This window comes from Lagenorhynchus albirostris, chromosome 4 (assembly GCF_949774975.1).
Source record: "Lagenorhynchus albirostris chromosome 4, mLagAlb1.1, whole genome shotgun sequence".
Classification (NCBI taxonomy): Eukaryota; Metazoa; Chordata; class Mammalia; order Artiodactyla; family Delphinidae; genus Lagenorhynchus; species Lagenorhynchus albirostris.
The window spans coordinates 141,982,434-141,997,116 of record NC_083098.1 but is presented as its reverse complement, the minus strand read 5'-3'; the positions used below and the strand labels follow the sequence as shown (position 1 = coordinate 141,997,116).

At 39.1% G+C, this 14,683-nt stretch overlaps 1 protein-coding gene across 3 annotated transcripts; it reads left to right on the top strand.

Annotated features, from left to right (window-relative positions):
* The first annotated feature begins 741 nt into the window (after positions 1-741).
* PCDH18 (protocadherin 18) lies at positions 742-14,087 on the top strand. Of its 3 annotated transcripts, none has more exons than XM_060148717.1 (4): positions 742-3,393; positions 4,194-4,279; positions 4,370-4,533; positions 12,129-14,087. In XM_060148717.1, exons 1-4 carry the CDS (start codon positions 907-909, stop codon positions 12,794-12,796), a joined length of 3,405 nt encoding a protein of 1,134 aa, XP_060004700.1. In that variant the 5' UTR covers positions 742-906; the 3' UTR covers positions 12,797-14,087. The 3 variants fall into 3 exon arrangements, with proteins under 3 accessions (XP_060004700.1, XP_060004698.1, XP_060004701.1); XM_060148715.1 differs by having other exon boundaries at positions 4,191-4,279; XM_060148718.1 differs by having other exon boundaries at positions 4,191-4,279; positions 12,220-12,431.
* Positions 14,088-14,683: the final 596 nt, after the last annotated feature.

The window sequence follows — 14,683 nt, the reverse complement described above, 5'->3', positions numbered from 1 at the left end:
GAGGCGGGCTGAGAAGCCTAATTAGAAGCAAGTTTTCACATTTTATTAAATTCCTCCACCAACAAAATGCACTTAGAGGTATTTTAAGTTAAACCAGTACTTAAGGACTATGAAAAGCAAGATGATTGCATGTTTGTGGAAGAAGAAAGGGCAATTAAGAAAACCAGGCCAATTTAAAATGCCATATAAATAAAGGCGACCAGAAGTTGATTTAAAGTTTGTCTTCTGTAATTTGTCTCTCCTTTGTCGTGGCACGCTCAGAGAAAGTGAACGCGGGGTACGGAGGGGGGCAGGGGAGGGGAGGGGTGGAGGGAGGGAGCCTCTCGGACCCTCCTCCTTCGTCTCGCTCCGTCTCCCTCCCTCTCCCACCCATCCGCCCTGCCTTCGCTTTGCGGACTCCATCGGCTTCTGATTTGGAAGCACGCTGATTGGCTGGAAGCGATTCAACGCACGCGGGGCAAGAGAGCTTTGTCTGAGTTGAAGTGAAGTTGTACAGATCTTAGACTGGAGTCAGCAATCGCGGGCGCTTGGTCTGCAGCCGAGCGGAGAAAAGGAGAAAGAATCGCTGGGGAAAGAGCCACTGCAGCCTCCGCCGGCGCCCTGCGATAGATGGACGCCGACTGCACAAGGGGGAAAACGCGGACGTGACACTCTTTCGCCTGCCAAGAGGACAAACAGCCGCACAAATGCAAGGACTGGACTCCATGCCGATTATATCTGGAAGTCGTGACACGGTGTGTATAAAACAAAAGTTTGCGAGCTGTTAATTGCTGTGCTGTGTTATTAAGAGACGCTTTCAAGTTTCGAGTACCAAATGTAGCCTAGCTTTAAGTTGCCAAAGGAAGCTGAGGGAATTGCTTTGCTGTTTTAACTTGCTCTGTGAGAGGAATCTCATAAAACTGACCGATGTACCAAATGAATGCTAAAATGCACTTTAGATTTGTTTTTGCACTCCTGGTGGTATCTTTCAACTCCGATGTACTGGGCAAGAATTTGAAGTACAGGATTTACGAGGAGCAGAGGGTTGGATCGGTAATTGCAAGACTATCAGAGGATGTGGCTGATGTTTTAGTTAAGCTACCTAATCCTTCTACCGTTCGCTTCCGAGCCATGCAAAGGGGAAATTCTCCTCTACTCGTGGTCAATGAGGATAGCGGGGAAATCAGCATTGGGGCAAAAATTGACCGCGAACAACTATGCCAGAAAAACTTGAACTGTTCCATAGAGTTTGATGTGATCACTCTACCCACTGAGCATCTGCAGCTTTTCCATATTGAAGTTGAAGTGCTGGATATTAATGACAATTCTCCCCAGTTTTCAAGACCTCTCATACCGATTGAGATATCAGAGAGTGCAGCAGTTGGGACGCGGATCCCTTTGGACAGTGCATTTGATCCGGATGTTGGGGAAAACTCCCTCCACACGTACTCTCTCTCTGCCAATGATTTCTTTAATATCGAGGTTCAGACTAGGACGGATGGAGCGAAGTATGCAGAACTCATAGTGGTTAGAGAGCTGGATCGGGAGCTGAAGTCGAGCTATGAGCTTCAGCTCACCGCCTCGGACATGGGGGTGCCTCAGAGGTCTGGCTCATCCATACTAAAAATCAGCATTTCAGACTCTAATGACAACAGCCCTGCTTTTGAGCAGCAGTCTTATATAATACAGCTCTTAGAAAACTCCCCCATTGGCACTTTGCTGCTAGATCTGAACGCCACTGATCCAGATGAGGGCGCTAATGGGAAAATTGTCTATTCCTTCAGCAGTCATGTGTCTCCCAAAATTATAGAGACTTTTAAGATTGATTCAGAAAGAGGACATTTGACTCTTTTCAAGCCAGTGGATTATGAAATCACCAAATCCTATGAGATTGATGTTCAGGCTCAGGATTTGGGTCCAAATTCAATCCCAGCTCATTGCAAAATTATAATTAAGGTTGTGGATGTTAATGACAATAAACCTGAAATTAACATAAACCTCATGTCCCCCGGAAAAGAAGAAATATCTTATATTTTTGAAGGGGATCCTATTGACACATTTGTTGCCTTGGTCAGGGTTCAGGACAAGGATTCTGGGCTGAATGGAGAAATAGTTTGTAGGCTTCACGGACATGGTCACTTTAAACTTCAGAAGACTTACGAAAACAATTATTTAATCTTGACAAATGCCACGCTGGATAGAGAAAAGAGGTCCGAATACAGTTTGACTGTAATCGCTGAGGACAAGGGGACACCCAGTCTCTCAACAGTAAAACATTTTACTGTTCAAATCAATGATATAAATGACAATCCGCCCCACTTCCAGAGAAGTCGATACGAATTTGCAATCTCAGAGAATAACTCGCCAGGGGCATATATCACCACCGTTACAGCCACAGATCCCGATCTTGGAGAAAATGGGCAAGTTACATATACCATTTTGGAGAGTTTTATCCTGGGAAGTTCCATAACTACATATGTAACCATTGACCCATCTAATGGCGCCATCTATGCCCTCAGAATCTTTGATCATGAGGAAGTGAGTCAGATCACTTTTGTGGTCGAAGCAAGAGATGGTGGAAGTCCAAAGCAACTCGTAAGCAATACCACAGTTGTGCTCACCATCATTGATGAAAATGACAACATCCCTGTGGTTATAGGACCGGCACTGCGCAATAATACCGCAGAAATCTCCATCCCCAAAGGGGCTGAAAGCGGCTTTCATGTCACAAGAATAAGGGCAATGGACAGAGACTCTGGTGTGAATGCTGAACTCAGCTGCTCCATAGTAGCAGGTAATGAGGAGAATATCTTTGTAATTGATCCACGATCATGTGACATCCATACCAACGTCAGCATGGAATCTGTTCCCTACACAGAATGGGAGCTCTCAGTTGTCATCCAGGACAAAGGCAATCCTCAGCTGCATACCAAAGTCCTTCTGAAGTGTATGATCTTTGAATATGCAGAGTCAGTGACAAGTACAGCAATGACCTCAGTAAGCCAGGCGTCCTTGGATGTCTCCATGATTATAATTATTTCCTTAGGAGCAATTTGTGCAGTGTTGTTGGTTATTATGGTGCTGTTTGCAACCAGGTGTAACCGAGAAAAGAAAGACACTAGATCCTACAACTGCAGGGTAGCGGAATCAACTTACCAGCATCACCCAAAAAGACCCTCCAGGCAGATCCACAAAGGGGACATCACATTGGTGCCTACCGTCAACGGCACTCTGCCCATCAGATCTCATCACAGACCATCTCCTTCTTCATCTCCTACCTTAGAAAGAGGGCAAATGGGCAGCCGGCAGAGTCACAACAGTCACCAGTCCCTCAACAGTTTGGTGACAATCTCATCGAACCACGTGCCAGAGAATTTCTCATTAGAACTCACCCATGCCACCCCTGCTGTTGAGGTAAGATCATACCCTCCACCTATTCACTGACGAAGTCAGCTGTTAGTGATCAGAAGTTGTGTATGTGTTAGTTCTTAAACGTTTCCATTACTAAGTAACAATACTAAAGATATGCAAATTAAATAGGATACCAGTTACGTTATGTAGGTACAGCAAGTATACACACCTTTTACATACTGTCTTAAGTTTTTCATAAAGAATTTACTTGCATGTACCATGTGTAATATTGAAAAGTAAATGTGAAGCTAGCAAAGGACTATCTAATTAGAGTCCCCTTATCCTCAGATTATGATACTTCAAGCTAGAAATAAACAGGCTTGCTATATTCTCAGTAGTTGTGGTCTCTAAGAAAAATAAAAAACTGGGGTCTCCAAAATCCCATCTCAGTGCATGTGTATTTGTTCAGCTTTTGAAACGTTTCTGACATTATTTTAACTACCTGTGTTAGAATGTATTTTACAGCATTTTCCATGCATTTTTATAACTGATCACTTGAATCTGAACTATAAGATAGAAGGAATCAATCAGTTTTCTATAAAGGAGTCCTCTTTCAAACAGAGAATGTCAGCTGTACGAGAGCATCCACATTTCTCGGGGATGTGCTTCAGTTCTGTTTGGTGGCTGGCTACATGGTCCTTCAGAGTCCAGCATATGTAAATCTTTAAAACGGAGATAGTGTTAGAAGACAGAATTAGACAATTAGCATGAACTAGTGAGTAACTGTATTTGCTTGCTTCAAGCTTTTGAGTACTGGGGGATTTGTTTCCAGGAATCAGTACTGTCTGTTTCGTTTCCAGCAGGTCTCCCAGCTTCTTTCAATGCTTCACCAGGGACAATATCAACCAAGGCCAAGTTTTCGAGGAAACAAATATTCCAGGAGCTATAGGTATGAATTACCCTTGTGCTACCTATTAAGTCTCAGATAACACGAATGCTGAAGACTAAAAACTATACTTTCTCTGATTTCTCTTTCTAGATATGCCCTTCAAGACATGGACAAATTTAGCTTGAAAGACAGTGGCCGTGGTGACAGTGAAGCAGGAGACAGTGATTATGATTTGGGGCGAGATTCTCCAATAGACAGGTTGCTGGGCGAAGGATTCAGCGACCTGTTTCTTACAGATGGAAGAATTCCAGCAGGTAAGAGCGTGGTGATAGATAAATCCTTATTTTCAGATCGACTACACCAGGGAAGTGAGCAATTTCTCCCGTGCTTTTATTTCTCCTTTGTTCTTTGCACTGAAGTATCTGTAATACACACACCATTAGCCGTGAACATAGACTGAAACAATTTTAAATTGTTTAATTAAAATTCATAGTAAACAGTTGGTAGAGAAAGGGAATAAGCAGGAGAGCTTAAGAGGACAAGAAGGAAGGAGTGGGGAGAGGAGGAGAGAAAACGACCCCACTCCCCTCCTCTCTCTACCCCATCTACTACCGCCATAAGACACTCTTGAGCAACTCTGTAAAATTACTGGGTGGTTGTTTTTATTCAGAGAGCCTGTTTTGGTGCCTAGTGGTGAACTGGACTATAATTTGGAGGACACATTTCCTGTGATGGGAACCAACTCGCATAATCAGAGATTAAAATACACCAGAGAATGGTACACTTTAATCACTAAAAATAGGAGAAAGAATGCATCTTTGTAGGTGGTAGGCATGGAATAATTTTGCCACCTTTCATTTTATGTGTCCACTGTAAATGGAAGAGGAACAGAAGTCCAAGAGGGGAATTTATAACTACACAGCTAGATGGAGGAGACCCTATTAAGTTACGAGCTATGTTTTCCTTAGACTCCCTTCTCTCTCATCGTGCAGTAGAAACTCTCAGATCCCGCAGAGTAAATACTGACTGCATCACTGTAGCAACCCTGTCACTAAAGACTGTAACAATATATCAACCCTTAGAAACATATTCCTTTGGCTACTTATGTTTCTAAATTCCACGGAATGTTGATCAAATAACTGTCACCTGACAAATGAATAAGTGAAGTGATAAATGAAAGAAAGGCAGAACAAAACTATATTACCTTGCTGAGTCCGTGGAACAACTGCTGTCTAAGTACAGATAAATAAGAGAGTTTAGGAAATAGACATGGGAGAGCTTCAGAGAGCCAGAGAAATTCAGTGGAAATCAGTACATAGGAACTCTCTCTCTCGTAAACTGGAGTAGTACTGGCGGCAGTAGCTGCAGCAGTATTAATATTAGTCCTAGCAGTCGCAGCAGTGGTTACCAGCGACGCCCTAGTACTTACTCTGGGCCCATGAGGAATTCTATACCTGAACAACCTCTTGCAACACTTTGACACAGGAATTAATGGTGGCGGTAATAACAGTAGTGTTCATATTTTCTTTTTAGATTTGAAAACTGAAGCTTATAAAAGTTAAAAAAAAATATCCAAAATCAAGCAATTTGTACATGATAGAGGTGAGATTTGAACCTATCCCTCTACTCATTAAACACTAATCTATCAAGAATAATATAAAGTAACAGGTTTTTTTTTTTTGTAGTATGTTGAATGTCATGTTCTTACATTCTAAAGTTTTACAGTACTACTGTCTGTAACCTATTAAATGCTGCTTATTTAATTATGCTATTACCGTAATAGATACTGCATTTCTGGCAGGATGAATGTATGGGAAGGACTTCTAGTGGCATGAAGGGCTATAATCAATGTACACTGAGAGCTCAGATACTTACAGTCACCCATGGTGTCTTTTTCTTTTTTTAATGCATAGACTCCCTAGACCCATTTAAAGAGAAATCCTTGAAAACCTAGTGGAATACCTATGGCCTAAGACAACGTGCTCAAAGAGAAACAGTTTTATCTTACCCATGAAATGAAAGAGCGGGCTGAGTTTCTATGATTCTGTGATCCTGATAGAACTCTAATTTTGAATACTGATCCCTAATTTTGAATAAGATGATTTCCCAAATTACATTATTTCATAAAACATAACATCATGGGTATAATATCAATTATCTCATTATATATGTTATTTTTTCAATGGTAGAAAGTTGACTCATTGACACAATTCTATCAGTATAGTTAAAAGGAGAATAACTGCTCCTACTTAGATAACCTTGCCATTTCTGAGCCTAAATTATACCTTAAGTCCTTTTATAATTCTGAGATTGTATAATTCAATAGCTAATCATGGTCTAATTTTTTAAAAAAGGGCACGACGCCTCTTTCACTCTAGCCTATATTTTCAAAGTTACCACCACCAGCTATGTTCACGGCAGGAGAGTTACCTAATGCTTGAATTAAAGTAATTAAAATAAATGTTAAAGAATAAAGACATCTGGGAAACAACAGGTAGACATTGATAAACTCTAGGTAATAGTGAGTCTTATTTAGTGAGTAACTTGAGTCTCCTCCTAAGTTACATTTCTTTTCAAAGTTAGAGGCTCACCGTTATATTATCACCAACACCAGTGACTATATAGACGATTCTTTACAAAAAAATTCCATATTTACACAATCATACTTCATCTGGGCGTGTGTGGTGGGAGAGCTGGGGTATGGTGTCGTACTGCCATAGATTGTATCAGAGTACATACACTTCTGCCTGACTAGCAACCTGTCTCTATGTGGGGTGTTGTAGAAAGTATTCTAGAGGCATAGAGCACCAGGAAATCACCAATGATCCATAAAATATCTTAAGCTTTATGCATGGTTGGCTATTAGAAATGTGCATAATCAAATATCTGTACAAAGATAACCATCCCTTAATTATGAACAACATTCTGATGATGCATCACCCATATTCTGGCGCATTAGGGTGTAAAATTTGTGATTTGTAAACTTTATATTCCCAGGAAATATCCCAAGTAGAAAAAAAAACAGTAGAAAAAGTAAGTCCACATCTGAATGCCATTAACGGAAATCAGCACAGTGTTTCTAAAGCATGAATATTTTTAGAACTTCAGTGTCTTATTCCAACGATGTTTTTCCTGCATTAGACTGTGATCCAATATAGATGATGTTATGTTGCTCTGCCTGCCAACAGGGTCATTTCTGGTCATTCATGCTATTAATTCCCACAGGAGGATCCTGCATTCTGAGCAGTAAAGTCAGCGCACATTTTTGTCTGTTGGCTCACGTTTGTCAACATACTTTCTTCCTTACTCAGTCAACTTTGAACCACAACACTACATACACACGCTTGCAAAATCTCGCTTTTCCCAAAGTGTAGCTGCACCAGGATGTTCTTGTGATACTCCTCCTTGACTGGGCGCATTCCATTTTTTTATCATTGTGTCATCTGCGATTACTTAATTCAAACATTTGTCTTTAATTCTATGTCCTCATCATTCTCATGGCTGGTATCCTACTTCCGGCCTTTCTTCCATGGCTGGTTTTCTGTACCAGCACATGAATTGATATTCACTCTCCAGTAGCTTCTTTCCTTGCCAAATCTTTCTTTCATACAGCTTGAACAACTTTTTCAGAACATTTTAATTTATACTTTTTGTTTCAAAAGCAATAATTGACTTTTGTTGCCTGGAAACACCTAATTCAGCTATTTATCTGGGCATTCCAAGGCCAATAAAATCCACTTCTAGCTTATTAACTTTTTTTTTTTTTTGGTATCTTTTGCAATAGGCAGAGCCATCTCTTCACGTAACACACCAATCCTTTGCTCATGTCACCTTTCTACCTGAAAAACTGGCTTCTCTTCACTTTGTCTTCTATTCATCTCTCAAAGTTTGTTTCAGGTTGCTCTTTCTTTAACTACTTCAGCATCCGCCTCTACTCTTTTTTCTTTTCTTTTTTTAAATTTTATTTTTACTGAAGTAGAGTTGCTGTACAATATTATATAAGTTATAGACGTACAATATAGTGATTCCCAATTTTTAAAGGTTATACTCCATTTACAGTTATTATAGAATATTGGCTGTATTCCCTGTGCTGTACAATATATCCTTGTAGCTTATTTATTTTATACCTGTTTGTACCACTTAATCCCTTACCCCTATCATGCCTCTCCCCACTTCCCTCTCCACTGTTAACCACTAGCTTGTTCTCTACCTCCGTGAGTCTGCTTCTTTTTTGTTATAGTCACTAGTTTGTTGTAGTTTTTTAGATTCCACATATAAGTGACATCGTACAGTATTTTCTTTTTTTAACATGTCCTCATCATCGTATAGTTTGGCACGTTAACTGGGCATTTATGACCGCATTTGTAACACTTGATTATTCTTATACCAGAAGCCATTTGAGGGCAGGAAGCTATCATAGCACTTTACATATGGCAGGCTCTTAATAGATAATCGATTGATTACTCAATGACTAATGGCTTGATAGATGTTAGGCATATGTTTTTCTCCTTATGTCCCATGCTTGCTTCCTGCCCTACCTATAAGGTCTAGCACAGGGGCAAAATTGGCCATCGTGCTGTGGGAAAAAAGAGTTCTCTATTTCTCCATGACTTTCCCTTTCCAGAGGAAATTTAACCACCTGACAGAGTTTTCAAGGAGCAACAGGAAGGTTGGCCACTTGCACCACTAGCCAACAAGCTCTGGTTCATTGGATACGGTGTGGAACATCTGTGGCACTAAGTTACATGTACATTGAGGATGATTTCGAACAGTTGAGTCTCAGGAAAATGGTTGAAAATACCAATGAAATTAAGAAATGCCCTCTTCTGTGTCACTGCTCTTCCATCTCTATTATTTTGGCCCTCCTTCTCTCCATTAGTCTTTATTCATCAATTTTTCATATTTTTTGAATTTTAAAATTTTATGTTAATTAACTTTTTTATTACTAAAGCCCCATTTATTTACTGTGAAGTTATAAAATAGCATTCCCTGTCTAAAAACTCCTATGACCAAATTTATTTTTAATATGAACTGTTTGAATCACCCAGATGGTACTGATGGTTATTTTCATTATGTTCAGCTCTCTAGAAAGTTGATCATGCTCAGAATTCTTAGAAGCTTGTGTAATTTTTCCCTTTTCCCCCTGTCATTAAACATTAAAACAAAACAAAGCCAATCAAACAATTAAGTCCTTCCCACAGAATTAAAGACCAGAAAACAAATGAAGAGGTGTCATCAGATCTGTTCCCCTTCCTTCTAAAAGGATGTGAGTAAGACAATATGGACAGGTCTTCTTTCCAAATTCAGAGACTCAGGGAATTAGGGAAAAAAAATTCATTACCACTTTGATAGTTATTTCAGCACTTAGAAAACCTCACTGCTATGAAGGTATTCCAGTTACTTTCAACACATTTTGGTTTTGTCCACATTTAAATGATGAACAACGATAGTTGGTAAATATTTCCAAAGAGTAATAATGCATTAAGTCAGCACATCTAAACATCTTTTTATTCTTGCTTGTTTAAATTTAACCCTTCTTCATAGCAAAATGACACAAGGATTCTCAATATTGCTGTCTCTCTCTCATGCCCTTGTGATTCCCATGGGATTGGCATTCACACTACCCGGCATCTTCCCTACTTTGAATTTCTAGCCTTCCTGGCAAGCAGACGTTTCTTCTCACAGTTCTAGCTCTCATTTTTGTCCCTCAACTTACCCCTTCTCTATTAAAAATTGAGGCCCAGAATGGATGAGGTATAACGACAGAATTATCTTCAAGGCTCAAATGATGAAAAGCAGTGACTTCCACACCTTTGAACAAAGTCCTTTACTTCTCCTTTCCTGAAAGGCAACATTTATTCTTCACTTTTCTTTTTTGTGCATAAATCTTTTCCAAAATTTTGTTTTAAGGCATAAGAACAGTAAATACGGGATCTACCCTGCTAACAAAGTTTTAACTGTACAATACAGTATCATTAACCGCAGGTACGGTGTTGTACAGCGGAGCTCTTGAACTTAATCTTGCTGAACTGAAAATATATGCCTGTTAATCAGCAATTCCCCATTCCCCCCTCTCCCTAATCCCTGCTAACCACCATTTCACTCCTGGATTCTATGAGTTTGACCATTCTAGATGCCTCATATACAGGGAATCACGCAGTTATCTGTCCTCCTGTGACTAGCTTATTTCGCTAAGCTTAATGTCCTCAAGATTCGTCCACATTATCACATATTAGAGTTTTCTTCTTTTTTAAGGTGGAATAATATTCCATTGTATGCATATACTACATTTCCATTAAACATTCAGTGGACATTCAGGTTGTTTTCACATCTTGCTTATTGTGAACAGTGCTGTAGTGAACAGAAGAATGCTAATCTCTTCGAGATCCTGATTTCAATTCTTTTGGATAAATATCCAAAGATGGGATTACTGGCTCATATGGTAGTTCTCTTTTTTATTTTTTGAGTAACCTCCATATTATTTTCCATAGTGGTTGCACCATTTTACATTCCCCACAACAGTGTACAAGGGTTCCCAAGTTTTCCTCACCTCCCCCTCACTTGTTATTGTTTGGGTTTTTTGGTTTGTGTTTTATTACAGCCATCCTGTAAGAAAACTGGTTTGAGGTGATTGCTTATTGTGCTTTTCGATTTGCATTTCCCTGATGATTAGAAAATATGTAGTGAATGCCTACTCTATGCAGACACTTTAGACCTTTCCCAGGTGCTGTGGGTACACCAATAAGCATACTGGACAGCTAGCTTCCCCTGACCAGGGATTTGGCATTGTTCAAGAGTCAGCCTTTTTTTTAAGCAATAACTTGGGAGGAAGAGAAATCTTTCTTAAGCAGCCAGATCTACAGAATTAGCTCTGAATATGTAAGTATGGCTGATATCAATCCAATTTTCATTCAAATCTAAGATAATTACTTTGCATTTTCTGAATTCGGTCATTTGCTCTCAAATGAAGTCATGATATTGAAGAGACCTAAGCTGTCACTGAAAAAGATGGACGGTTTGTGGAGTATGTTTTACATCTCCACATTTCTTGGTGGTTCTGTAGTTTAGTTATCACATTTGCCAAATTTAGAGTTTTACCCTCTTCATTCTTCTGCTTTTCTCATATCATCGATTATTTTCTAAGAGTGTAACCACTCACATTCCAACAGTGCATCATAACATCTGGAAGAACTAACCAATGGTTTTTCATATTCTTCATCTTTTGATGACTTTTCCAACTCTTTGAATTTCAAACCTCTAAAAGACTTCTTAACAGGGTAACTGCAGATGCCTGGTATTTGAGGATAATTTGCACTGCTGTTTTAAGGAACAAGTCGATAAATAATCCAGCATACTTGTAAGAGAGATTGATAAGTATAATTACCTGATAGCTTATTATATTCTCAATGCCTCCATTAAAAGTAAAATAGGTCAGATAGACCTCAATATCTGGAAGGTACTCAATGGTATTATGCAAGGTTTATCTGGTGGCATTCTAAAGTTATGGATTTCCCCTTACAGCTCTGGGTTTTTATAGAGTTTATGTTCAGCAAATATTTCATCACCCACACCTTAGCTCTTTTCCAAACTTCTTCATTAGTAAGTTGCCAATCCATTTTCTCATTACATGAGTAGCAGACGATATCCCTGAGAAGTACATGAGTCATAACCCTCCTTTGCTTATCTGAGAGACAAAAATATATATATATATCCCAGGTTCATAAAACCAGCAGTCAAATCAAAGTTGTAACTGTAGTCCACCTCATATGTATAATAATGGGTTAGTATCATGGTCATAGTTTAAAATTGTCTTATTCGATGTTTTAAAAAGATAAAATGATAATTTTTTCTATTATTTTGAGTCACACGAAGTATAATAACGAATCCCCACTGCTTTCCTTGAGTACAGCTATGAGGCTGTGCACGGAAGAGTGCAGGGTCCTGGGACACTCTGACCAGTGCTGGATGCCACCTCTGCCCTCACCTTCCTCTGATTATAGGAGTAACATGTTCATTCCGGGGGAAGAATTCCCAGCACAGCCTCAGCAGCAACATCCGCATCTGAGTCTCGAGGATGACACCCAGCCAGTAGATTCTGGTGAGAAGAAGAAGAGTTTTTCCACTTTTGGGAAGGACTCCCCAAACGATGAGGACTCTGGGGATACCAGCACGTCCTCTCTGCTCTCGGAAATGAGCAATGTGTTCCAGCGCCTCTTACCCCCTTCCCTGGACACCTATTCTGAGTGCAGTGAGATGGATCGATCCAACTCTCTGGAACGCCGGAAGGGACCTTTGTCAGCCAAGACTGTGGGTTACCCACAAGGGGTGGCGGCCTGGGCGGCCAGTACGCATTTTCAAAACCCCACCACCAACTCTGGCCCCCCACTTGGAACTCATTCCAGTGTGCAGCCTTCTTCAAAATGGTTGCCGGCCATGGAGGAGATCCCTGAAAATTATGAAGAGGATGATTTCGACAACGTGCTCAGCCACCTCGGTGATGGCAAACATGAACTCATGGATGCCAGTGAGCTAGTGGCTGAGATTAACAAACTGCTTCAAGATGTCCGCCAGAGCTAGGAAATGATAGCAAAGCATTTTTGTTTCCATATCTGTGGAAACAGGGGACAGCGAAAACCCTGAAAGAACTGGCATTGCCACATAGTTGCATTTATCATAAATGTGTCTGTGTATATTGAATATTAAATACTGTATTTTCGTATGTACACGATGCAAGTGTGATTATCTTAATCTGTATTTTAAAAATACATTTGTACCTTATATTTATGTGTAATTTAACAAATTTTATTTTTTTACTCCCATGACAAACATGCGTCTCCTAATCATGTAGAGAAACTAGCCACTGTTCAAACCTGATATAATATTCAACCACAAAGTATAAAGGCACTGCTTAGATTAGTTATGTTGGGGAAGAAATTGTTATGCTGAAGGAACAATCCCACTAAAGCATTATTCAATTCTTAGTTCTATTAAGTGATCCAGGTTCTTTTTTCTTTAACTTTTTTAAAAAAGCATCAAGAAAAATGTTTAACTCTTTTATTATTGTCGTTGTTATTATTTTTACTGGTCTCTACTCGTTCTGGTAGTTCAACTCTTACTGTAAAATTGAAACATGAGGTGAAATTTTATTTCAGGACTGGGAAGTATCTTTCACAGACAATGGCGTAAAACAACAGGACTAGAATCCGTTTTCTCACTCCCAGGCTCCTACTACTCCAGGGCATCACACTGACCTGTTCTTGAGAATATTTCTCCTAAAGTATTATCATCTATTTATAATCAAGGTAAACAATGAATTTTATTCCATCCTTGTAATATGAGAGGTGCCCCAAGGAAATGGAATCTGTCTTTTAAATGGATAACAGTGTGTATTTTAATAGCCTAAAGTATTAATGGACAAAAACAATTATGTCGGTGTCCCTCCCAGGGTAGTAAATATAATTGATTTATCCTGAAACTCTTCTATTTGAATCTTCCCCTCTCCTCTCACAATACTTGAACATGTTTATTTTTTGTAATGTTTTTTGCTATAACTCTTCACTCTTAGCTTTTGTCTCTAGTGCATGATCTCATATTTTTGCTTTTATTTTTAGTATAAGAACATTTATAAGTTTACAGTTTTTGTTATTGCAAGTCTGTTTTACTTGTTGTGTGACAAACGGCAAATTCTTTATTTATTGTGCTGTTATCTCTCTGTGTGGAATGCCTTGGAAAGGGAGATCGTTGTTATTATGACTGTTCTCATTTATGACCTAGCTTCTATTAATGTTATTTCTATGAATACATTATCTTGATTGTACTCTCCAGAAAATTTTACTGTCAATGAAAATAAAAGGAAAATTGAAGTAAAGTTGAAGAACTGTCCATACATCAGAGTCCTGTTCCTACATATATGTTCAAAAGTTTTGCATGAAGCATACCCCTCATGAGAGGGTAATTCAGAGTTGGGTTTTGAATAGTAGAGAGGGAATATTCAACTGGCTTGGAAACAAGAGAAACCACAATGGAAAAGGAATGAATTTGAGATCTGTAATGGAAATGAAAGCAGTCTACCACATTTCCAGTAGATTAAAGAATTGAAATGCACTTGAAGTGTAAAGAAAAAGGAATAATCAATAGTAACCACTTGAACATTTCTCAAATTATTTCTCAAAACATTTTGTGTTGTGTCAGGGAAAAAAGTGTACCCTTACAATGTTTCCAAGAGGTGAAAATATTATCTTCTTCGGTTTACTAGTAGGGAAATGAAATACTAGGAAAGTTAAATAACCTTAAAATGGAGGAAACTCAGATATCTTAATTCTCAAATGAGTACCACATCAAATAGATGTGTTATGTCTTTCAAAAGGCACATTTTCCTTTGTAGAAGGGATTACAATTACAAGTGAAATTTCAGTTTATTTTTCAGTAGATTACACACACCCATGCTCACCACATTGAAATACA

What these genes read in the sequence shown, in the direction of transcription:
- PCDH18 (XM_060148715.1), top strand. Translation starts at nt 907, where the DNA reads ATGTACCAAATGAATGCTAAAATGCACTTTAGATTTGTTTTTGCACTC. An exon ending in AAATATTCCAGGAGCTATAG is followed by an intron (nt 4,280 to 4,369) that starts GTATGAATTACC and finishes TTCTCTTTCTAG; the next exon opens with ATATGCCCTTCAAGACATGG. An exon ending in AGATGGAAGAATTCCAGCAG is followed by an intron (nt 4,534 to 12,128) that starts GTAAGAGCGTGG and finishes CCTTGAGTACAG; the next exon opens with CTATGAGGCTGTGCACGGAA.